Source organism: Megalobrama amblycephala, linkage group LG18 (genome assembly GCF_018812025.1).
Source record: "Megalobrama amblycephala isolate DHTTF-2021 linkage group LG18, ASM1881202v1, whole genome shotgun sequence".
Taxonomy (NCBI): Eukaryota; Metazoa; Chordata; class Actinopteri; order Cypriniformes; family Xenocyprididae; genus Megalobrama; species Megalobrama amblycephala.
Window position 1 is genome coordinate 25,346,536 of NC_063061.1, and position 26,494 is coordinate 25,373,029.

Consider the following 26,494-nt stretch of genomic DNA (forward strand, 5'->3'; position numbering starts at 1 on the left):
CTGATTATACAGCACAGACTTTCCAATCGCTTCAGCCAAAACAGGAAGTTTCAGTGGCACTGGACTTCCTGTCTGTGGAGTTCTGAGAGCACACTTAGGGAACACACTCGTACTCCAGTTTCTGCTTAATAAAGGTACAAAAAAGAAAGAAAATAATACTTTTATTCAGCAAGGATGCATTCAATTAGTCAAAAGAGACAGTAAAGACTAATTTCACATAAATGCAAAATTAAATGTTGATTTTGAGCAGCAAATCATCATATTAGAATGATTTCTGAAGGATCATGTGACACTGAAGACTGGAGTAATGATGCTGAATATTCAGCTTTGATCACAGGAATAAATTACACTTTACTATATATTCACATAGAAAACAGCTGATTTAAATTCTAATAATATTTAGTGATTTTTACTGTATTTTTAATCAAATAAATTCAGCTTTGATCACAGGAATAAATTACACTTTACTATATATTCACATAGAAAACAGCTATTTTAAATTCTAATAATATTAATGATTTTTATTGTATTTTTAATCAAATAAATTCAGCTTTGATCACAGGAATAAATTACACTTTACTTATACTATATATTTTTAAATTCAATAATATTTAGTGATTTTTACATTTTTAGAAAAATAAATTACAGCTTTACTATATTCACATAGAAAACATCTGTTTTAAATTCTAATAATATTTAGTGATTTTTATTGTATTTTTAATCAAATTAGCTTTGATCACAGGAATAAATTACACTTTACTATATATTCACATATAAGACAGCTGTTTTAAATTCTAATAATATTTAGTGATTTTTACTGTATTTTTAATCAAATAAATTCAGCTTTGATCACAGGAATAAATTACACTTTACTATATATTCACATAGAAAACAGCTATTTTAAATTCTAATAATATTAATGATTTTTATTGTATTTTTAATCAAATAAATTCAGCTTTGATCACAGGAATAAATTACACTTTACTATATATTCACATAGAAAACAGCTATTTTAAATTCTAATAATATTTAGTGATTTTTATTATTTTTAATCAAAAAAATTCAGCTTTGATCACAGGAATAAATTACACTTTACTATATATTCACATAGAAAACAGCTATTTTAAATTCTAATAATATTTAGTGATTTTTATTGTATTTTTAATCAAATAAATTCAGCTTTGATCACAGGAATAAATTACACTTTACTATATATTCACATAGAAAACAGCTATTTTAAATTCTAATAATATTTAGATTTTTATTGTATTTTTAATCAAATAAATTCAGCTTTGATCACAGGAATAAATTACACTTTACTATATATTCACATAGAAAACAGCTGTTTTAAAATTCTAATAATATTAGTGATTTTTACAAATTGTATTTTTAATCAAATAAATTCAGCTTTGATCACAGGAATAAATTACACTTTACTATATATTCACATAGAAAACAGCTATTTTAAATTCTAATAATATTAATGATTTTTATTGTATTTTTAATCAAATAAATTCAGCTTTGATCACAGGAATAAATTACACTTTACTATATATTCACATAGAAAACATCTGTTTTAAATTCTAATAATATTTAGTGATTTTTATTGTATTTTTAATCAAATAAATTCAGCTTTGATCACAGGAATAAATTACACTTTACTATATATTCACATATAAGACAGCTGTTTTAAATTCTAATAATATTTAGTGATTTTTACTGTATTTTTGATCAAATAAACGCAGCCAAAGAGACTCTTTCAGAAACATTAAAAAATTTTACAGAACGGTAGATGAAAAATTATATCACATTGTTTGTTATAGAAACAGATATTACACAATTTTTACAGTAATAATATGATTTTTTTGACCTATCCAGGGTTATTTTAGTATTATTGAGATACTGTTGAATGAGATTTTTGTTTATATTTTCCATGTTCATTAATTTCAGTTAAAGTAATTTAGTTGTTTTTGCTTTTTTTTTAATGTCTATACAGTTCTAATTTTATTTCAGTTTTAGTTTTAGTCATTTTAAAACATCAAGATAAACTAAATGAAAATGAGAAATGTGCATCGGCCACATTTTTTTAATATTTTATTTTATTTTCAGTACTGAAATGTTTTTTATGGTTTTAGTTTCAGTTATAATAATAACCCTGCTTCTGTTATGTAAATCGCAAGTTATTTGAATATGGTAATATCAAAAGAAATTGTTTTCTACACTGGGAAAAAAAAAAATTGGTGTGTGAATTTACTTCTTTTGACTCAAATCTCTATTAAATTTCACAAATAATTACAAAGAAATGGCAAGTGACACAATGTGAAATGTATATTTTCTTGTAAACAAAAACACAGTATAGATTCAGTACCATCTGATACCACGGTAAAGCCGCAGTCGAACTCCTCGTCATAAATCTCGCTTGATTTTCGGTGTTTCGCTCTGATTTCATCTTATATTGATCTGATAAATCCGGCTGTTCTGTGAGCGAAGCTCTTGATAAAGAACGAGTGTTTGTGGTTTGTGCCGGTTCAGTGTGACCGAGACGACTGGACACTAACGCTCTTAGTCATTACTGCTCCATTAGCGCATGAACCGGCCCATAATTCACTGATGCCAACGTCTCAAACGCTCCAGAGCCGCTCTATTGATCTGTTTCCCAGCACGTCCTCTGGCTAATGCTCCGGCTTTTAACCGGCTGAAGTGCTGCGATCTGCTGACGGTGGTGAAGTGCTCGGGGTAAGTTGGGCCGCGCTGATTAAATCTAGTGTGTGGGGCGTTTAGGGGTCAGATTCCAGCTGTGGAGTGTGTTTTAAACACATTTTGGATGAATACATCAAAAGTAGAGCTGCGACTAGTGTCGGTGTATATTTGGAGTAAGTTAGTCAAGCATCTCTGTTATTAGTAAGGAAGCCCCTTCATCACTTCAGTCAGTTCGAGTTCCTCCTCAAGGTTTGGTCCTGTTGGATTTTAAAGGTATTTTTAGACGCCAGATGTTTCTCTTTAAGACTTTTGGGAGGAAAGGCTGATGGATTCATGATAGTTTATGCGGCCTGGAGAGTGAAAACAAACCTGAGAGCCCATATTTCACGAGGACGTGCCAGATTCAGATGCTTGGCACCGTTATTCTGATGAAATGGACGGCTGTTTTCATCAGGCTTTATTTGATTAAATGAACGCCCTTCAAGAGTTGCTCCATTAAGAAAACTCTGAGCTCTGTAACATCTCGTTTCTGAGTCTCTGGTTCAGCTGTTTGCGTTCCTGAAGGAATGAGATCATGATTTCGGAGTCGCACAGGGATCGTGACACATGTTTTGAGTTTAGTTTCTCTCAACACTGACCTACATTCATCACGGGGGGCCGCGGACGTCCAGACCCTTACAGAGTCATCATGAATGTCATCTGTGTCAAATATGCATTGCAAAAATGTTCCTCGTCAGCATCTCATCATGTTTTCCCGAACATGATTTTTTTATTTGATAATGAATAACTAGTTAATATGAAGCAATCTTCACAATAATGTATTTCTGAGAGAAGCAGATTATTCAGTGAGGAAACATGTAGAGACTTTAATCTGTGACTTTAACAAGCGATTGACTGAAACATCAGATTTATGAGGACAAGCATTTTCCCTTCTGTATAATAATGTGGTGAAGAAGGAATATCAATAATCCACTGCAATAAAAAGGCAAACAATAACTTTTTAACCAGTCATTTTGTGCTTGAGACAATCAAAACCTTGAAAACGGTTGTTTGTGAAGATTAAAGCCATCAGAAAGATCGTGTCTCGGGTCATGTGTTACGTACGGAAGCCACAGAATCAAAAATATAAAGGTAATTGTGCCTTTATCTCACAATTCTGACGTTTTTTCTTGAAATTGCAAGTTTATATCTCACAATTCTGAGAAAAAGTCATATATATATAAAATATAAACTCGCAATTCTGACTTTTTCCCTCGCCATTCCAAGTCTTATTTCTCACAATTCTGAGATAAAAACGTTTTTATAAACTCACAATTTACTTTTTTTCTCACAATTATGACTTTATAACTTGCCTTTGTGAGTTTATATCTCGCAATTCTGAGAAAAAATTCACATAAATATTTATAAATAATATAAACTCGAAATTCTGACTTAATTCTCACCATTTTATATGAGTTTATATCTCAGTTCTGTGAGATAAAATGTCATATAAAAATATATAATATAAACTCGCAATTCTGACTTAATTCTCACCATTTTATGAGTTTATATCTCAGTTCTGTGAGATAAAATGTCATATAAAAATATATAATATAAACTCGGAATTCTGACTTTTTTCACTCTATTCTGAGTTTAAATGTCAATTATGTGAGATAAAGTGTATATATATATATATATATATATATATATATATATATATATATATATATATATATATATATATATACACAGGGAGTGCAGAATTATTAGGCAAGTTGATTTTCTGATCATATTTTTTTCCCAAGCACATTTTACCAATTCCAATCCACATCAATCTTAATAACTACTATTAATATTGTTTTTAATCATTTATAAGTGATATATAATTGTTCATGAAGGCTGGAAATGAAAAATGCCTTATATTCAGGTGTGCAGAATTATTAGGCAAGTTTTCTTTTACAGGCAAAATGAGCCAAAAAAGAGATTTAACTCAGACTGAAAAGTCAAAAATTATGAAATACTCATGAGAAGGACGCAATACTAATGCAATACTAGAAATTGCAAAGTTAAAGCATGACCAAGGGACAGCAAAATGCTCATTGGGTCAGCGGGGTCAGACAAAAACAGGTGGAAAAGAAAAGACACATGTTAACTGCAAAATAATTAAGAATTAAGGTGAAGAATTAAGTGTGAAACCATCAGGAACCCTTTAGTCTCCAGCGCCACCATTTTCCAGAGCTGCAACCTACCTGGAGTCTCCAGAAGTGCAAGGTGTCAGGATCTCAGAGACTTAGGTTAGCTAAAGAATCCTAAAAAATGACCCGCACTTGATAAGAATCACAAGCTGAAGTGTTATAAAATACATGAAGACTGGGTTTTTATAGGCCTTATAAACAGACAGCTTGAGAGTGACTCCTGAAGGACCAGCACCACATCCTCTTGTACCACTGTTTGAAGAATTTATCCAGAATCTGGCAGTCAGTTTTGGAAGATCATTTTTAGTCCATCTCTGCAAGACAGACATTTCAGGATAAGAGAGGGACTAAAAGTGAACTCAAACACCTTACTGCCAGATTCTGGAAGATAAATTCTTCAAACAGTGGTACAAGAGGATGTGGTGCTGGTCCATCAGGAGTCACTCTCAAGCTGTCTGTCTATAAGCCCTATTAAAACCCAGTCTTCATGTATTTTATAACACTTCAGCTTGTGATTCTTATCAAGTGCAGGGTCATTTTTTAGGATTCTTTAGCTAACCTAAGTCTCTGAGATCCTGACACCTTGCACTTCTGGAGACTCCAGGTAGGTTGCAGCTCTGGAAAATGGTGGCGCTGGAGACTAAAGGGTTCCTGATGGTTTCACACTTAATTCTTCACCTTAATTCTTAATTATTTTGCAGTTAACATGTGTCTTTTCTTTTCCACCTGTTTTTGTCTGACCCCGCTGACCCAATGAGCATTTTGCTGTCCCTTGGTCATGCTTTAACTTTGCAATTTCTAGTATTGCATTAGTATTGCGTCCTTCTCATGAGTATTTCATAATTTTTGACTTTTCAGTCTGAGTTAAATCTCTTTTTTGGCTCATTTTGCCTGTAAAAGAAAACTTGCCTAATAATTCTGCACACCTGAATATAAGGCATTTTTCATTTCCAGCCTTCATGAACAATTATATATCACTTATAAATGATTAAAAACAATATTAATAGTAGTTATTAAGATTGATGTGGATTGGAATTGGTAAAATGTGCTTGGGAAAAAAATATGATCAGAAAATCAACTTGCCTAATAATTCTGCACTCCCTGTATATAAACTTGCACTTCTGACTTTTTCCCTCACCATTCCAAGTTTTATTTCTCACAATTATAAACTCACAATTTACTTTTTTTTCCTCACAATTATGACTTTAGAACTTGCATTTTATATCTCATAATTCGGAGAAAAAGTCACATAAATATTTATAAATAATATAAACTCGAAATTCTGACTTAATTTTCACCATTTTATATGAGTTTATATCTCAGTTCTGTGAGATAAAATGTCATATAAAAATATATAATAAATATAAACTCACAATTCTGGCTTTTTTTTCTTGCAATTGCAAGTTTATATCTCACAATTCTGAGAAATTTTTTTTTATAAACTCACAATTGACTTTTCTCACAATTATGACTTTATATGAGTTTATATCTCGCAATTCTGAGAAAAAGTCACATAAATATTTATCAATAATATAAACTCGAAATTCTGACTTTATTCTCACCATTTTGAGTTTACATCTCAATTCTGTGAGGTAAAAAGTCAAATAAATATGTATAAACTCACAATTCTGGCTTTTTTTTCCTGCAATTGCAAGTTTATATCTCGCAATTCTGAGAAAAAGTCACATAAATATATATAAATAATATAAACTAGCAATTCTGACTTTATTCCTCACCATTCAGAGTTTTATTTCTCACAATTCAGTGAGAGAAAAAGTCAGGATTGAGATTTTATATTTAAAAAAAAAAAGTTGTTTTATTCCGTGGCAGAAACAAACGTCCATAATTCGGCTCTGAACTGAGTGAGATGTTTGTTTAAGCGGTGTTGGGAATGTTGTTGTGGTCATTAGCCACATCTGGAAGCGGTTTTCCTAAATCACACTCGATTCTGTGTGTCTGAAAGTCAGAGATGAGCTTTAGGAAGAGCTGTAAACGGAGAAGACAATGGACACAAATGACACGAGAGAGAGAGAGAGGTCAGAGCGGTGGGTGGAGACACACACACACACACACACTCCCGGAGGAAACCCTCACCGCGTCTCTCTCTCTCTCTCCGTCTGTAGTGTGGTCTCGTTCTCCACAGCTGTCTGATGTCTCTCCGTCCGCTCTGGAGTTCAGCGCAGCGCTGAGAGGTACGTGAATCGATTCTGAACAGGACCTGATGGAGAACACCCACAGAGAGGCTTTATATCAGACTCGGTTCTCTGGAGATCCTCAAACGCTGTGGATTTATGGAGTTTATACAGGACCTGATTGACGCCGTCAGCTGGATTCGTGGATTCTTTGTTCGGTTCTAGTTTGATTCATAGTTTGGGTTTCTGAATCCTGATTTCAGTCTGAACACAAACAGTGAGTCTGAAGATGTTCATGTCTCAGAATAATGATATGAGAATATCTCCGTGTCTGGTGTGTGTGAATATCTGTGTGGATACTGTGGAAATGAGAATCGGTGGCTGACTAACACACACATGACAGCTCTGAGTTTGTGTTTTCCTTCTGGTGTCGTGATTCTCTTGTGTGTTTTGTTTGGCACGAGCCGGTGACCCATCATGCCGTGCGTTTGGTCACCTGTGAGTTAAACACTCTGTTTGAAGGAATATTCAGGGTTAAACACAGATTACGTTTTAACTCTAGTGATTCGTTGAGCACTCTTAAAATAAAGATTCCCTAAAGAACCTTTCAGTGATCAGCTCTTAAAACAACCATTTTTTCTTAGTTTGAAGAACATTTTCATAACCTTTTTCCACTATAAAGATCTTTTCCATGTTCTTGCAAAGGTTCTTCATGTTAAACACATTGTTTTCTTTGAGTTTACACCTGATTTTGACTCAAGGTTATATTCAGTGCTGATAAATGTTTAGCTGTCCAGTAGAACTTCAGTCTTATTTCACCTTTTCATACATGAAAAAGCAAAAGGAGCAATTCTGAACCATACTTTAAGGTCTTTGTGTTGAACTTCTTGTGTTTATTGACTCTCTTAAGTCTGATGATAACAAAAAGGTATATGGTACATATCATACCATTCAAAAGATTTTTTTTTATTCAGCAAAGATGCATTAAATTGATCAAAAGTGACAGTAAAGATGTTACAAAAGATTATATTTCATGCTTTCTATTCATCAAAGAATCCTGAAAAATTAAATGCATCACAGTTTCTGCTAAAATATGACTGTATTCAACATTGATAATAATCATAAATGTTTCTTGAGCAGCAAATCATCATATTAGAATGATTTCTGAAGCATCATGTGACACTGAAGACTGGAGTAATGATGCTGAAAATTCAGTTTTGATCACAGGAATAAATTATACTTTACTATATATTCACATAGAAAACAGCTGATTTACATTCTAATACTATTTTGTGATTTTTACTGTATTTTATATCAAATAAATTCAGCTTTGATCACAAGAATAAATTATATTTTACTATATATTCACATAGAAAACATCTGTTTTAAATTCTAATAATATTTTGTGATTTTTACTGTATTTTTAATCATATAAATTCAGCTTTGATCACAGGAATAAATTACACTTTACTATATATTCACATAGAAAACAGCTGTTTTAAATTCTAATAATATTTTGTGATTTTTACTGTATTTTTAATCAAATAAATTCAGCTTTGATCACAGGAATAAATTACACTTTACTATATATTCACATAGAAAACAGCTGTTTTAAATTCTAATAATATTTTGTGATTTTTTACTGTATTTTTAATCAAATAAATTCAGCTTTGATCACAGGAATAAATTACACTTTACTATATATTCACATAGAAAACAGCTGTTTTAAATTCTAATAATATTTTGTGATTTTTACTGTATTTTTAATCAAATAAATTCAGCTTTGATCACAGGAATAAATTACACTTTACTATATATTCACATAGAAAACAGCTGTTTTAAATTCTAATAATATTTTGTGATTTTTACTGTATTTTATATCAAATAAATTCAGCTTTGATCACAAGAATAAATTATATTTTACTATATATTCACATAGAAAACATCTGTTTTAAATTCTTATAATATTTTGTGATTTTTACTGTATTTTTAATCAAATAAATTCAGCTTTGATCACAGGAATAAATTACACTTTACTATATATTCACATAGAAAACCGCTGTTTTACATTCTAAAAATATTTAAGAATTTTTCCTGTAGTTTTGGTCAAATAAATGCAGTTTTGCTGAGCAGAAGAGACTTCAGAAACATTATAAAATCTTACCACCCCCAAACTTTTGAATGGTAGTGCATGTATGAGCTCTTATCTGGAAATCTTATATTGTTTGTGGAGTTTGTCAAGCATTTAATTAATTGAATTTATTAGTTAAAAAGCTGCATTTCACCTGGAATGTTCCTGTAATGTCAGGACTGTCTAATAATATCAATGAAGTGTGTTCAGATTGGCTCAAATCTCGCAGTGAGATGCTGAAATTGAAGCAAGACGCACAGACTCAGTGTTCAGTTGTGAACCTGCTCGACCGCGATCCTGACGTTCCTCTCGCTGATGGAATGTGTGGAGGAAGTGGTTTTCACTGACGTGAGCCTGAGCCACACACACTGCGTTTTTCCAGCTAAAGCTTTGTGTGAAAATTGCAGGGAAAATGTGTTTCCATTGAAGGCTGATGTGTGTAAACTGAGGCAGGAACATTTGAAGGCAATTAAGTTCTTCGTGTAACACAATTCAGGCTCCATCATGATCGATAACTTCCTCTAAATGACGCCGGTTCACTTCCTGACGCCGACAGACCATCATCAGCTCCTGTAGCCTTATCAATATTTGATAGAAGCTCGTATGAACTTGAAACTCGCTCGTTTGCTGTAGTGTCTCCATCACTGAACATGCGTATGAATTATGATCTGACACATCTGTAAGAGTTGTTGCAGTTTAAACATGAAGATGATGAGATGAAGAATTCTTGATTTTCCTCTGCTGGCGTGTGGTTTGTACGGTATATTAGCCTGCTTTGATTGTTAATGAATCCCTGATGAAGACGCGCATGGATTCACGGCTCGTTCCTCTGTGTTTCCGCAGGAAAGCGCAGTACCGGAGGATAGGCAGCATGAGTTTGCCCGGCGCCGTGTCTCCGTCCTCTCCGGAGCGCTCCGTCTCCCGTGACTCCATGGAGGACTACTGGAGCGAGATGAAGAACATCCAGGAGGACTGTCAGGAACGACACGAGGAGCTGACGGAGCGGGCCAGTGCGGACGGTGCGTACCGACGGTCTGTTCTGTCATCATGAGCCGCTTTTCCACCATCGGGCTGTACGGAACAGTTAAGCAAAGAAAATGGTGGAAAAGTGGCTATTCACTCACCATCATGTCTCTCAAACCCGTATGAATGACTTTCCTCCATGAAATGCAAAAGGTGATGTTTAGCAAATTGATCATGTGACTCGTTTTGATACAGTGATAATGGACGGGACTGGTGTAATTCCCAGAAAGGACAAAAAAAACCACTATAAAAATAGGAAATTTCATTGCAGCATGTGTTTTTACTAGTGCTGTCAAATCGATTAATCGTGATTAATCACATCTAACATAAGAGTTTATATATGTATATATGAGTGTGTTATATATTTTATATTTTTTATATACATATATATTTACAAACTTTTATGTTGGATGCGATTTAATTGTGATTAATCAATTTGACAGCACTAGTTTTTACATTATTTAACTCAAAATCTTCAAAATTAGAGATGCACCGATATATCGATAGTTTAAAACAGCCGATAGTCAGGGCCGATGTATCCTGTCAATCAAAAGAGGGCAGGAAAATGCACTGAACACTGAATTTGTGTTTTGTGTAAAGAAAATGCTAAGAAACCCGTTTGATGTTCAATATTAATAGTAATTATATGAATTAATAACATTCAGAAATTTAAGAAATATTAATTTACTCTTCAGAATTTTGTTAATGTGTGTTAATATTAATTTGAGTAATATGTTTGTTTATAAACGGATACCAGTTGAAATGGAGAGAATAAAGTTTTTATTTGCATATATTTCAAAATATAATGATTAATTATTAATTATAATGAAATTATCATTAATTTAAAAGAAGGTATAAAAGGCAGAACCCCCAAACTATCGGTAGCGTTATCGGTATCGTTATCGGTATCATTATCGTTATTGGTATCGTTATCGGTATCGTTATCGGTATCGTTATTGGTATCGTTATCGGTATCGTTATCGGTATCGTTATCGATATCGGTATCATTATTGTTATTGGTATCATTATCGGTATCGTTATCATTATCGGTATCGTTATCGGTATCATTATCGTTATTGGTATCATTATCGGTATCGTTATCATTATCGTTATTGGTATCGTTATCGGTATCGTTATAGGTATCGTTATCGGTATCATTATCGGTATCGTTATCGTAATAATTTAACCAATTTCGTCATTTATTTGAGATTCAACTAGACAAGAGTTTAAAAAATGAGTGGAAATGAGGTTTACAGACAATTTGATTTTACCTTAAAAATGTATGGCAGCAACCTAACTTACTGTTTTAAACTTTTTAAGTTGAAGTAGGTGGAATTTGTTACAGTGTACCAGAAAATCAATATAAAGTCAATCATATGATTAAGAATATGGTGGAGTCATATGGACATTTGTTTCATATTGTATTTTTATGGTAATTTTTGGTCCTTTTATGGAGGCACAAACACTTTCATCATATGAGAAAGAACTAAAACATCATCAGTGTTTTGAACGCAAGTATATGATGATTTTAAGTGAACAAACCCTGTTAAAGTCAGCATGAAATCAGCACTGAGTCCGTTTACTTTTGTTAACAAAAAACATTTCTTTTTAATCTTATAACTTGCTCCACCTCTGATATTACTTTCCTTCTCCATTTTTCTATAGCGCTTTATACAATTCAGATTGTTTCAAAGCATCTTTACCGTAATAAACCGAAAATAATACTGTTAATGTTGCAATGTTCATCAGTTATGAGTGTCATTTCTTGTTTGTCATAATCTCTGTTTTGTGTCATGTGATTCTGCAGTCTAATTAGTGTGTGTTTGATTGGTTCAGAGGCGGAGCTTGAGGAGGCGTGGCTCCAGGAGGCGGGTCTCTCCACGCTGGTGACGGGCACTCAGAGCGACGGGCCGGCCGAGGCTCTTCTCTCCACGCTCACGCGCTCGCAGACCGCCATGGTGAAGAAGCGCCTGGACAACTACACGCAGACGCTGCGCAAGAGGAACAGACAGCCCATGAGACACGTGCGAGACGTGTTCTCCATGCCAGATGCGTCGGTGAGCGTCGGTTTCCTAACATTCAGTAGAAGTTTCAGTCCACTCAGGCAGGTTTGCAGGTGTCGTCTGATTTTCACAGTTTGGCACTTCCTATGGTCATTTGTCGCTGCAGCTGCTGTGGCCGTTTGTTCGGCGTGTGAATGTGTCTCAAAATAACCGAGACTGGAATGAGCAGCAACACATGAGGAAACCCCAGACGTGGTTAAAATTAGCCTCATGACAGCAGATGAGATGACAAACCTTCCACATTCCTGCTGAATTGACAAGATGACATGAATACATGTTGGAAAAATGTCATTAAGGTTTGAGGAGCTGTTGAAACAGAAGTAGTGACAGATTTTTTTTGTACATCCAAGTGTTATGGTTTATCGGAAAAGAAAAATGTAGGACAGGACTTGGGTCTGTGCATTGGTTGTTGATTGGATGTTGAGATGTGGGCGTGGCCTTTAAAAGTGGAGGCGGAGCTGAGCGTGGGTTTATACACCAGTAGGTGGCGACAAGAGACTGTTAAAAACTTGTATTTGTCATTGAATCATTCAAGAGATTCATTCAAAAATGCTGAATTGTCCAGAGATGAAGTCTTTATGAGTGAGTCATTGAATCATTCACTCAAAATGATTTTTAAAAAATAATTAATTCAAATTAATTAAATATTTTTTTAACAGACTGCAGCAAATTAACATTTTGTAAATTACATGTTATTAGTTGCTAATTCAGAATCGTGGGAGAATCATGATTTTTTTTTATTATCTAGAATCGTGTAGCTATATATGATATTTTCATTAAAAATGTATTAAAATTTCATTTTTTTTTTTTTTTATGAAACATGCATGGGTGAATTGTTCACAATAACACATTTATAAAATAGATGGAGTGAATTTGCATTTCATGCCGGTTTTAAAGTTGATGTTCAAATGGTTTGTGGTGTTACTGTAGTAAATGTCCAGAAAACATGGTGTTTTGGTAGTAAATGTCTGGAAAACGTGTTACTGTAGTCTAAAAAATATGTTGTTACTGTAGTAAATTTCCAGAAAACATGGTGTTACTGTAGTAAATGTCTGGAAAACAAGGTGTTAACGTAGTAAGTATCCAGAAAATGACAAACCTTCCACATTCCTACTGAATTGACATACATCTGAATTTTGAGCTGAATGTGTATCGGAAAAGAGAAAATGTAGGGCGGGACTTGGTTCTGTGCATCGGTTGTTGATTGGATGTTGAGATGTGGGCGTGGCTTTTAAAAGTGGAGGCGGGGCTGAGCGTGTGCTTGCAGGGGCGGGGTTTATGCGCACTAAATGATTGGACAATCCTGCATACATCACCAGAGGCTTCTTGACGCTTCAAATAAATATTGCTAACCAGTAGGTGGCGACAAGTGACTAGTTAATCATTCAAGAGATTCGTTCAAAAACACTGATTCATTCAGAGATTAAGTCTTGATGAGTGAGTCATTGAATCATTCACGCAAACCGATTTTTAAAAAATAATAAATTCAAATTAATTAAATATATATTTTTAACAGACTGCAGCAAATTAACATTTTGTAAATTATTTTTTTTTATTTGTCTATTCAGAACCGTGGGAGAATCGTTTTTTAATCCAGAATCGTGTAGCTATATATAATCTTTTCATTAAAAATTGATTAAAATTACATTTTTTTTTAATGAAACATGCATGGGTGAATTGTTCACAATAACATGCATTTATAAAATAGATGGAGTGAATTTGCATTTCATGCTGGTTTTAAAGTTGATGTTCAAATGGTTTGTGGTGTTTCATTCCTGTAGTTCAGATACTAGATCAGGGCGCTCGCAACGACAAGCTCATGGGTTTGATTCCCAGTGAATGCAAAACTGTATAATTGAATGCAACGTGAGCCACTTTGAATAACAGCATGCATAGATGCATTTAATAATAATTAATATATGGTGCTGTTTCATATACTGTGGTTTCTGTTAGATTTAGAGGATGTGTGGTCAGTAAACGGTCAGTCAGACAGAGGATGAATCAGTCGTGAGTCACGGTCAGCTGCTCCGACAGCTGAAATATCTCATTCTCTGATTGGATATGAAGGACAGATTCATTGGACCGAAATAGTCCAACAAAAGTCCAGTGTTCAGCAGGACATCATCTTTGCAGACATTATATACACATGCTGAAATGATGTATGTGTGACACTTTCTAAACTGCTTTCCTTTCACTTACAATATACTGTAGAAAGGACTGTTGCTATTATTGATTATGGGTTATCAGAACATGTTTACCTGTCGGATCCGTGTGATGATGATGATATCATTGTGTTCTCTTACAGTCAGAACTGACGCCTCCCATTTCTCCAAACGGACAGATCGCTCCCAAACTGCCCCAGTGGAATCCTCCTAAAGGTTGGACAACATTTTTAGACGTGATTCACAAATGCAGAACATCACGAGCAGCACATAATATTTACAGTAGATGATGGGAAGCAGAAGCTGGAGTGCCAGTGTTTATGGTTCTTATTTAGTTAAGAGCTCATGGATATATTATGAACATTTGTGATTAAATGAGCTTAATGTTGTTTGGTTTTGTGTGTCCAGTCTCTCCGCCGTGTCCCGTCTTCACTCCGGCGGACAGTAACGGCTCCAGCAGCGGTTCGGAGACCATCGTATTATCGCTCGACGTGCCGTATTCAGAAGCAGCACGAGCTCATCGGAAAGGCCGCGAATGCCAAGACTGCAGGAGGATCCGTAAAGACGACAGGGATTTACCGGTGCGTCTCATCCTGATCCAGATCCGTTTGATCACATGATCCTTCAGAAATCATTCTAATATGCTGATTTGCTGCTCAAGAAACATTTTATTTTCCAGGATCCATTGATGAATAGAATGTAATGTTATGAATGTCACTTTTGACCAATTTAATGCGTCCTTCCTGAATAAAAGTATTAAATTCTTACTGAGCTCAAACGTGTGTATATCAGGTCTAAATAAAACCGGCCGAACCCTGACCTTCTTGTCAACACAGCATCTCATGGGGTCTCTATAATGCATCTTTTACCGGCAGTGTTTACCGTTCTGTTGCCTGAAACATGAACTGAAAGCATCAGATCAGATGCTGCGGTCTAATGAGGTTTGTGGTCTCAGAGTTTCCAGATAGTGAAGCCCAGACAGGGCGTGACGCGAGTGAACGATCTGTCGTCTGAGGACATCAGGAAGATCGGCTACATCTCTCTGATCGAGCTGACCACCTTCTACGACACCCTGGGCATCGAGATGAAGAGGAACCGTGTGGTGCGCAGCAGAGCGAAGAGGTGCGTCTCAGTCGTATTGAGAGTCAGAAACCGGGTAAAACTGGCTGCTAATGCTGTCGTTTGTTTCCACAGACAGCGGGATATTCGGCGTTCCTCTCGCTACGCTGCTGGAGAACGACCAGAAGAAATACCCCGGCTCTAGAGTTCCTCTGGTCTTCAGGAAGGTACGTGGCTCTTCTTTCCCTCTTGGGTTGTTAGAAACGAGGCTGAAACACTGGAATGTTGTGATGGAGATTGTGAGCGGAAAGTTCCCGGTCAGCACTTCTCGGGGTTCGGATACTCGTCCCTCCCGCATCCTTGGACAGATCCGAGGCTCACTATCTCGCTCTATCCTGACCTGCCGGCCCACGCTCGTCTCGCTTTTCCTAAAAACAAAGGCGGTGGCCAGAAGTGCTCTGGTTTGTTTTACACGGCTGTCTTGACCTCGATGTTTCTGTTTTTAAGTGGAATGAGGGAGGCCGTTTATTGTTTCACAGGAATCCCCTTCAGAGATTTACTGAGGAAACGCTTAGAATCACAGAGACGGAGGATTAAAATAGACACTTTAATAAACGCTCAGCTGTGAATCTGCTCGCTCCGAGATTCTTCCCGCATTGCAACACCGTCAGTATTTGTGTTGGGTAACTCGAGACCTGACGGGAAGATGCGGACGGAGACCCTCGGCTGGTGGACAGCTGCGTCTGTGACCGTCCTGAACGCTCTTATCAGTGACTGATAAAGACTCTGTGTGTCTGAGTGAGCTGGAATCTCAGTCATCTGTCAGAAAACAACAGCTCATAGATGCTGTTTACACGCTACTCCAAACTGAGTACTGTGCTGTTACCATGGTACAGGCCCAAAACATGGTCTTATTGTAGAAAACATGTCCAGAAAACATGTTACTGTAGAAAAAGTCCAGAAAACATGGTGTTACCATAGTAAATGTCTGGAAAACATGTTACTGTAGAAAAAGTCCAGAAAACATGGTGTTACCATAGTAAAAGTCCAGAAAACATGGTGTTACCATAGTAAATGTCTGGAAAACATGTTACTGTAGAAAAAGTCCAGAAAACATGGTGTTACCGTAGTAAATGTTTGGAAAACATGGTGTTACTGTAGAAAAAGTCCAGAAAACATGGTGTTACCATAGTAAATGTGTGGAAAACATGGTGTTGCCATAGTAAAAGTCCAGAAAACATGGTGTTACCGTAGTAAATGTCTGGAAAACATGTTGTTACTGTAGAAAAAGTCCAGAAAACATGGTGTTACCGTAGTAAATGTCTGAAAACATGGTGTTGCCATAGTAAAAGTCCAGAAAACATGGTGTTACCGTAGTAAATGTCTGGAAAACATGTTGTTACTGTAGAAAAAGTCCAGAAAACATGGTGTTACCGTAGTAAATGTCTGGAAAACATGGTGTTGCCATAGTAAAAGTCCAGAAAACATGGTGTTACTGTAGTAAATGTCTGGAAAACATGGTGTTACCATAGTAAAAGTACAGAAAACATGGTGTTACCATAGTAAATGTCTGGAAAACATGTTACTGTAGAAAAAGTCCAGAAAACATGGTTTACCGTAGTAAATGTGTGGAAAACATGTTGTTGCCATAGTAAAAGTCCAGAAAACATGGTGTTACCGTAGTAAATGTCTGGAAAACATGGTGTTACTGTAGTAAATGTCTGGAAAACATGTTACTGTAGAAAAAGTCCAGAAAACATGGTGTTACCATAGTAAATGTCTGGAAAACATGTTACTGTAGTAAATGTCTGGAAAACATGTTACTGTAGAAAAAGTCCAGAAAACATGGTGTTACCATAGTAAATGTCTGGAAAACATGGTGTTACCGTAGTAAATGTGTGGAAAACATGTTGTTGCCATAGTAAAAGTCCAGAAAACATGGTGTTACTGTAGAAAAAGTCCAGAAAACATGGTGTTACCGTAGTAAATGTCTGGAAAACATGGTGTTACTGTAGTAAATGTCTGGAAAACATGTTACTGTAGAAAAAGTCCAGAAAACATGGTGTTACCGTAGTAAATGTCTGAAAACATGTTGTTGCCATAGTAAAAGTCCAGAAAACATGGTGTTACCGTAGTAAATGTCTGGAAAACATGTTGTTACTGTAGAAAAAGTCCAGAAAACATGGTGTTATCGTAGTAAATGTCTGGAAAACATGGTGTTGCCATAGTAAAAGTCCAGAAAACATGGTGTTACCGTAGTAAATGTCTGGAAAACATGTTGTTACTGTAGAAAAAGTCCAGAAAACATGGTGTTACCGTAGTAAATGTCTGGAAAACATGGTGTTACTGTAGTAAATGTCTGGAAAACATGTTACTGTAGAAAAAGTCCAGAAAACATGGTGTTACCGTAGTAAATGTCTGAAAACATGTTGTTGCCATAGTAAAAGTCCAGAAAACATGGTGTTACCGTAGTAAATGTCTGGAAAACATGTTGTTACTGTAGAAAAAGTCCAGAAAACATGGTGTTATCGTAGTAAATGTCTGGAAAACATGGTGTTGCCATAGTAAAAGTCCAGAAAACATGGTGTTACCGTAGTAAATGTCTGGAAAACATGGTGTTACTGTAGTAAATGTCTGGAAAATGCGTTACTGTAGTAAAAGTCTGAAAAATATGTTTTTACAGTAGTAAATGTCCAGAAAACATTGTGTTACTGTAGTAAAAGTCCGGAAAACATGGTGTTAATGTAGTAAAAGTCTGGAAACCATGGTGTTGCTGCAGTAAGACGTGTTAATACCAGCACGTGCGTGTTTGCGTATCTCATGTGATGATGTTTGCGTTTCTGTTTTCAGTTGTTGTCTAAACTGGAGCAGACGGGGTTACAGACGGAGGGAATCCTCAGGGTTCCGGGATCAGCATCCAGAGTGAAGGTAAATCCAGATGAACACAGCCTGGTCCAGTATCTGCGTTGTTGGCTTGTTCTGACTCATGTGGTCAGTGACACATCCGTAAAGCATCTGACCTGGATTTCTCCCACTGATTCCAGCTGTAGTTCCACAGAGCTCAGTGTTATTTAGCCACGACCGAAGCTCCTGACTGCTTACTGATGGATGTTTCACGTGTTGTTCCTCCACAGCATCTGCGTCAGGAGCTGGAGCTGAAGTTCTACGAGGATCGCTTCGACTGGGATCAGGTGCGTCAGAACGACGCGGCGGGTTTGTTGAAGATGTTCATCCGCGAGCTGCCGTATCCTCTGCTGACCCAACAGCACCTGCCGGCGTTCACGGCCGCTCACTGTGAGTCTGAACATCCACACGCGTGTCCACCACTGAGTGTTCAGCGTCACTCATCTCTCTCTCCGTCTGTCAGGTATCTCATCGCCCAAACATCAGATCCAGGCTCTTCATCTGCTCATCATGCTGCTTCCTGAAGCCAACAGAGACACGCTGAAGGTCTGTTTATCTCCTCTCACGCTTTCTGAAGATGATGCATGCGCAAAAACCATCAGCTATAATTTAAGGCCTCATATGCACAACCGCTCAAAAGTTTGGAAACATTACTATTTTTAATGTTTTTGAACGTAATATTAACGTAATATTAATGTTTTAAACGGTAATATTGTGAAATATTATTACAATTTAAAATAATGGTTTTCTATTTCAAAATACTTTTTTTTTTTTTTTTATTCTTTGATCAAAGCTGAATTTTCAGCATCATTACTCCAGTCTTCAGTGTCACATGATCCTTCAGAAATCATTCTAATATGATGATTTGATTCTCAGTTATTATCAATGTTGAACAGTTGTGTTGCTTAATATTTTTTGGAAACTGTGATACTTTTTTCAGGATTCATTGATGAATAAAAGGTTAAAAAGAACAGCATTTATTCAAAATAGAAATATTTTCTAACAATATAAATCTTTACTATCACTTTTTATCAATTTAACACATCCTTGCTTAAAAATAGTATTAATTTCTTCCAAAAAAAAAGAAAGAAAGAACAAAATACTGACCCCAAACTTTTGAACGGTAGTGTATATTGTTACAAAAGATTTCATTTAAATAAATGCTGCTTTTTTTAACCTTTTAATTCATCAAAGAATCCTGAAAAAAGTATCATGTTATAAAAAAATATTAAGCAGCACAACATTTGTAATAAATCATCATATCAGAATGATTTCTGAAGGATCATGTGACACTGAAGACTGGAGTAATGATGCTGAAAATTCAGCTTTGATCACAGAAATAAATTACACTTTACTGTATATTCACATAGAAAACATCTGTTTTAAATTGTAATAATATTTTGTGATTTTTACTGTATTTTTAATCATATAAATTCAGCTTTGATCACAGAAATAAATTACACTTTACTATATATTCACATAGAAAACAGCTGTTTTAAATTGTAATAATATTTTGTGATTTTTACTGTATTTTTAATCATATAAATGCAGCTTTGATCACAGAAATAAATTATACTTTATATATTCACATCGAAAACAGCTGTTTTAAATTCTAATATTTTGTGATTTTTACTGTATTTTTAATCATATAAATTCAGCTTTGATCACAGAAATAAATTACACTTTACTATATATTCACATCGAAAACAGCTGTTTTAAATTCTAATAATATTTTGTGATTTTTACTGTATTTTTAATCATATAAATGCAGCTTTGATCACAGAAATAAATTATACTTTATATATTCACATCAAAAACAGCTGTTTTAAATTCTAATATTTTGTGATTTTTACTGTATTTTTAATCATATAAATTCAGCTTTGATCACAGAAATAAATTATACTTTACTATATATTCACATCGAAAACAGCTGTTTTAAATTCTAATATTTTGTGATTTTTACTGTATTTTTAATCATATAAATTCAGCTTTGATCACAGAAATAAATTACACTTTACTATATATTCACATCGAAAACAGCTGTTTTAAATTCTAATATTTTGTGATTTTTACTGTACTTTTAATCATATAAATTCAGCTTTGATCACAGAAATAAATTACACTTTACTATATATTCACATCAAAAACAGCTGTTTTAAATTCTAATAATATTTTGTGATTTTTACTGTATTTTTAATCATACAAATTCAGCTTTGATCACAGAAATAAATTACACTTTACTATATATTCACATCGAAAACAGCTGTTTTAAATTCTAATAATATTTTACAATATTAATGTTTTTTTTTTTCTGTATTTTTGATTAAATAAATGCAGGCTTGATGAGCATAAGATTCTTTTGAAAACATTAAAAATAGTAATGTTTCCAAACTTTTGATTGGTAGTGTATATATCCTGGATCAAGGCTGTTAAAATGAGATTTCAGCTCACAGCTTAATTTTTATCTTATTTTAAAGCTTGAGAACTGCTGCTTCAAGGTCGGATTTGTCTCGACATGAGCTGAATCTGACAAAACCTCCATAATGAGCTTCTGGCATTTATTAAAAATGGATCTATATATGATCTATAAAACTCTTAAAAGTTTTCAGTGTGTTTGAGTATATAAAACAGCAGGAGTCTGTGGAATGTCCCTGTTTAGAGAACTGTGAAGTATTTAAATGATGGTGTTCTCAGGTGAAGTGGATGAACCGGTTGGACGAGCGGCATGAATTTGTCACACACACACACACACACAGAGACATGAGAGAGAATCAGGCCTGTTTGACGTCATGTTTGTGCCCATATTCTCATGTGGAGATTCAGCGCTGATTCTGTTCCTGCTGAAATCAGCTGAAAGCGCCGTGCAGATGCAGTACAGGCGTATTTACCCAGCAGAGCGTGACGCCAAGGTCACGGGGAATGCACCTTGAATGCAGTGGGAGTAAAATGAATGCATGTAAATGCAGAGGCTTCCAGTGAAACTTCCTGTTTGGAGTTTGTCAGAATTTCTTCTCTAGTAATCTGATGATGTTTGTTGACAGGCTCTTCTGGAGTTCCTGCGAAAGGTGGTGGCGTACGAGGACAAGAACCGCATGAGCCTGTGGAACGTCTCCATGATCGTCGCGCCCAATCTCTTCACCTTCCGCGGGAAGAACGCCAAACAGGAGGAGATGCAGGGCGCCGTCGCTGCCGCCCAGCTCGTGCGTCTCCTCATTACCCATCAGGACCTGCTGTGGACAGTGAGCATACATTAACCACATGATATGCAGAAATGAATATTAATGAGGTGATGAAATGACATTCACAGTCATTGTTTTCCGTGTCTTTGTCCGTTATTTGCATCCGCAGGTCCCGTGTTTCCTGATCTCACATGTCAGAAAAATGAACGAGGCCGCCATGGGCAAGAAAACGCCGACCTCAGAGAAAAGCAAATGCAGACTTCTGAAGAGATGGAACGTGGAGAAGGACCGAGACCGCAGCGAAGTGAGTGCTCATGGGATTGAGTTTGGATAAAGATATGGGAGAAACATGAATCAGGGTTATTATTATAGCCAACTAAAACAATAAATATAGTTAACTGAAATAAAATATTAGACAATTTTCATTTACTTTTACTTTAAAGGATAATGAAAATAATGTCATTAATTACTCACCCTCATGCCGTTCCACACCCGTAAGACCTTCATTCATCTTCAGAACACAAATTAAGATATTTTTGATGAAATCCGATGGCTCAGTGAGGCCTGCATAGCCAGCAATGACATTTTCTCTCAATATTAATATTATAAAGCCACGAGAATATTTTTGGTGCGGCAAAAAAACAAAATAATGACTTGTATAGTGATGGCCGATATTAAAACACTGCTTCAGGAAGCTTCGGAGTGTTATGAATCAGTGTGTCGAATCATGATTCAGATCACGTGTCAAACCGCCAAACTGCTGTACCAGAAATATTCTCGTGGCTTTATAATATTAATATTGAACCACTGTACTCACATGAACTGATTTAAATATGTTTTTAGTATATTAATGGATCTTGAGAGAGGAAATGTCATTGCTGGCTATGCAGGCCTCACTGAGCCATCTGATTTCATCAAAAATATCTTAATTTGTGTTCTGAAGATGAATGAAGGTCTTACGGGTGTGGAACGACATGAGAGTGAGTAATTAATGACATTATTTTCATTTTTGGGTGAACAAACCCTTTAAGTATTAAAATAACTAAAACTAACATTGAAATAAAATGAATAAAACTATTTAGATAATTAAAACGCTAATAAAAATGGCAAATACAGCACTAACCTTAACTAATAAAAGAAAATGGAAAGTATAAAAATAAAAACTAATAATAAAAACTGGAATAGTATCTAAATTATGCTAAAATAACACTGATGTGAACGTGAATGTATTGAAATATTAACTTAAATCTCATATTTGATCTCAATATGAAATTTCTGCATGTCAGCTGAACGGTCAGTGGAAAAAAACGACTTACTGTGAAATGTTGACCGTTCCAAGATGGCGGACGTGTCTGGAATGTGGCATCCATTTGGCATCTTATGTGTTTATTTATTACCTTTACTTGTATTAAACGCATTTTAAACGTTATCTAACACATTTTAACTTGAGCGCTTGGTTTTATAGCGCCTCATGGTCTAGTGGAATCCAAAAACGCGTGGATTCCACGGCCGGAGCGTGTGCGATTACCTTCATCTGTTAAGAGCTTTTAATCTCCAGGGTCCAGTCATAAATTCATAAAATAATACGTCATGACCGCTGAGGAACATCCTTTTAATAACGTAACGCGGATTTCACTTGATGAGCGTCTGCGCGCGTCGATGATATAAAATGGCGCCTCAGATTGACCGTTTCCACGGCAACGCGTTGCTTGACAGTTGAGCCTTTTAAGGCGGTAATAATTAGATAATAATAAAAAATCCCTAGAAAGATATAAATATAATAATTATTAAAAACTATTAAAATAATTTCAACACCTTGTTTAGTTCCTAATTGAATCGGTTGTTTTAACAAATAAGCTGAATTAATGTCACAAAGATGTCATTTGGCGCCACCTACTGGCGCAAAACAAAACTGCACTGACTGTAAACAAACTGAAAATTCCCAGTTCTGATACTCCTAAAATATCAATAATAATAACATAATAATGTTTCTCAGGTCACTGACCTTCGTGAAGGTGTCATCAGAGTTCACGCGCCGCTTCAAGCCAAGGTTTCCATGGCGATTCAGCTGAACGGCGAGATGAAGGCCAGAGACATCATGGCGCGCTTCGATATCGAGAACGGGTAAGTGAGCGACTTAAACGCACACCGGTCACGTGACCGAACCAAACGATTCTAACCAATCCCTGTCCGATTGCAGGCGCGGGTCGCGCAGCGCCAGTCGCCGCCAGAGACAGTTTCTGTTCGAGGTGGGAGGAAACATCGGTGAGTTAAATTCATCGGCCGATAATATTAATGTTCTGCTCAGACTGAAGCCATTAATCGATTGGTTCTCCGCAGGCGAGCGCTGCCTGGATCCAGACGCACATTTAATGGACGTTTACCGAGCTAACCCTCACTGCGAATGGGTCTTAAAGTCACGGCTGACCTGAGACCAGCCGGACACACGTGTGTTTACTGCAGAGACCGTCAGCTGCTGACGGAGGTCAAGGGTCAAACGCTGACGTTGACCTTTGTGGCGCGCTTCAATGCTGGTCATTGAGTTTGCTTGGTGCCAAAACTGTGACCGTCCCGGTGTGTGTGGAAGCATGTTTCATCATACCACTCGAGAGTGTAAAAAAGAGCATGTACATAAAGTATTTATACCACTAATTTATCCTGCTGTATGATAATTTTGTATTGTTTATATACGCTGCATGTTTGTGATGAAGCCATGTGAACTGAAACACTACAAACCCTGAATCTGAGCGGCTCATACTCACCCCAAATCACTGGAATTAAAGGGTTATTAAGAGAATTCAGTCGTTAATTACTCACCCTCATGTCCGTAAGACCTTCAGAACACAAATTAAGATGTTTTTGATGAAATCCGAGAGGTTTATGACTCATATAATAATATAATCAACACTATCAAGGTCCAGAAAGGTACTAAAGACATTGTTAAAACAGTCAAGTGACTGCAGTGGTTCAACCTTAATGTCATGAAGAGACGAGAATACTTTTTGTGCGCAAAAACAAAACAAAAATAATGACTTTATTCAACAATCTCTAGTGATTTCAAACACTTTCATTAACTTTACGAATCTTTTGTTGGAATTATGACAAATAGTCAATTATGATAGCCAAAACTGACAAAGTTGAAATTATGACAATTGATAAATTCAAAATTCACAAAAAGATGAAATTATTACAGTCAATTATGACAAATTCAAAATTGACAAAGTTTAAATTATTGCAAAAAGTCAATTATGCCGACATTCAAAATTGACAAAAAGTTGAAATTATGGCAAAAAGTAAATTATGAAAAAAAGTCAAAATTGACAAAAAAATTGAAATTATTACAGAACGTTGAAATTATGACAATTGATTAAATTCAAAATTCACAAAAAGACGAAATTATTAGTCAATGACAAATTCAAAATTGACAAAGTTTAAATTATTGCAAAAAGTAAATTATGATAAGTCAAAATTGACAAAAAGTTGAAATTATGAGTTAATTATGAAAAAAAGGTCAAAATTGACAACAAATTGAAATTATTACAGAACGTTGAAATTATGACAAAAAGTTGAAATTGACAGTTAATTATGAAAAAGTCAAAATTGACAAATTTAAATTACTACAAAACACTGAAATTATGACAAAAAAGTTAATTATGATGGTCAAAATTGACAAAAAGCTGAAATTAGTTATAATTATGACAGAAAAAATGACAAAGTTGATATGAAAAAAGTCAATAATGACAAAAGACAAAATTATGACATTAAAAGTCAATTGTGAGAAAAAAAATCGGATTTTTTTTTTTATTATGATCACATGACTGTTTTAACGATGTCTTTAGTACCTTTCTGGACCTTGAAAGTGTTGATTATATTATATCATATACATCTTGGATTTCATCAAAAATATCTTAAGTTGTGTTCTGAAGATGAACGAAGTTGTGGAACGACGTGAGGGAGAGTAATTAATGACATTTTTGGGTGAATTAACCCTTTAATAAATCCGTCCTGAGAACCTCGTTGACATTTTCTTGAACAAAAACACATTTTATGTCAAATTCTCATTGTTGATGAATTACTAAAATGAGGGAAATGTTTAATCGTTGTAGTAGTGCCTTTAATTAATACATTACATTTACTGTGAAAAATACTGTTACAGTAATGAGAATCAACATTAAGAATATGAATCAAAAAATGCTTTCTCCTTTAAAATAATGTCACAATACAAAAAAAAAAATGCAATAGACTAATTTTGCCTTTTGATTTTGGTGTGAATATGAGCTGCGCAGGAAAATATGACCTCAAATTAAACCAGATGAATATTAATGCCAATGTCATCAAACACAAGCTGGACTGATGAAGGAATTGAGTGAGAGAACTGAAACTTTGCAAAGACAAGGAAGATGAATCAGAGGACAAATGACCTTTGAACCCTGATGAGGACTGGAAAGGGTCAGCCAATAATACGTCATCATCTTTGTTGAAGATGTGTTTGTTTGTTTGTTTGTTTTTTATCTAAAAGCTATTTTTTATGAATGATGTACTGAAATGTGCACCTGTTTTGATTTTCTCGATGTCGCCAACCGAGTTTGTGTTCTGATCGTTTAGTTGAAGTGTTTTGTCATATTGACCGTTTTACAGCAAAGCCATTTTTCTGTTGCCTCGTTTCATCAAAACGCGTCGGCCAAACGTGAGTATTATGAAGAAGAACATGTAGCCATATTTCATATCATAGACAGATGTTGAATATGTACTGAAGTTTGACTAGTCATGCTGTAATATTTGGGTGAAATGACCGGTCATTATGAACTAATCCAATTAAAACACATGAAACCTCAGTGTTGTGTAAGACCGAGTGTGTGTGTGTAAAGCTCTTTGTTGGAATGAGTTTCACTATCAGCGTTCCGGAATGTTCCGGATAGTGAAGGAATGTTGGAGTTTCATCATCAGTAAAACAACAAACACTCGAC

The 26,494-nt window shown here is 35.3% G+C and overlaps 1 protein-coding gene and 1 long non-coding RNA gene across 2 annotated transcripts in view; one reads left to right on the forward strand and one right to left on the reverse strand.

Annotated features, from left to right (window-relative positions):
• On the reverse strand, nt 1-23,049 carry LOC125252407. The gene is made up of 3 exons (XR_007181218.1): nt 22,844-23,049; nt 14,482-14,595; nt 1-121 (listed from the first exon to the last, which is right to left on the reverse strand). It is a non-coding gene; the product is annotated as an uncharacterized LOC125252407 (long non-coding RNA).
• arhgap28 (Rho GTPase activating protein 28) overlaps nt 1-24,317 on the forward strand; it is a 29,324-nt gene extending 5,007 nt beyond the window's left edge. The window contains exons 2-15 of the mRNA XM_048165671.1: nt 9,981-10,156; nt 11,997-12,217; nt 14,529-14,601; nt 14,794-14,966; nt 15,341-15,507; nt 15,584-15,671; nt 18,295-18,372; nt 18,579-18,738; nt 18,812-18,894; nt 21,390-21,587; nt 21,697-21,831; nt 23,524-23,651; nt 23,728-23,792; nt 23,868-24,317. Coding sequence (XP_048021628.1) covers nt 9,981-10,156; nt 11,997-12,217; nt 14,529-14,601; nt 14,794-14,966; nt 15,341-15,507; nt 15,584-15,671; nt 18,295-18,372; nt 18,579-18,738; nt 18,812-18,894; nt 21,390-21,587; nt 21,697-21,831; nt 23,524-23,651; nt 23,728-23,792; nt 23,868-23,959 — 1,837 coding nt within the window. The 3' untranslated portion in view covers nt 23,960-24,317. The remainder of the gene's footprint in view (nt 1-9,980; nt 10,157-11,996; nt 12,218-14,528; nt 14,602-14,793; nt 14,967-15,340; nt 15,508-15,583; nt 15,672-18,294; nt 18,373-18,578; nt 18,739-18,811; nt 18,895-21,389; nt 21,588-21,696; nt 21,832-23,523; nt 23,652-23,727; nt 23,793-23,867) is intronic.
• Nucleotides 24,318-26,494: the final 2,177 nt, after the last annotated feature.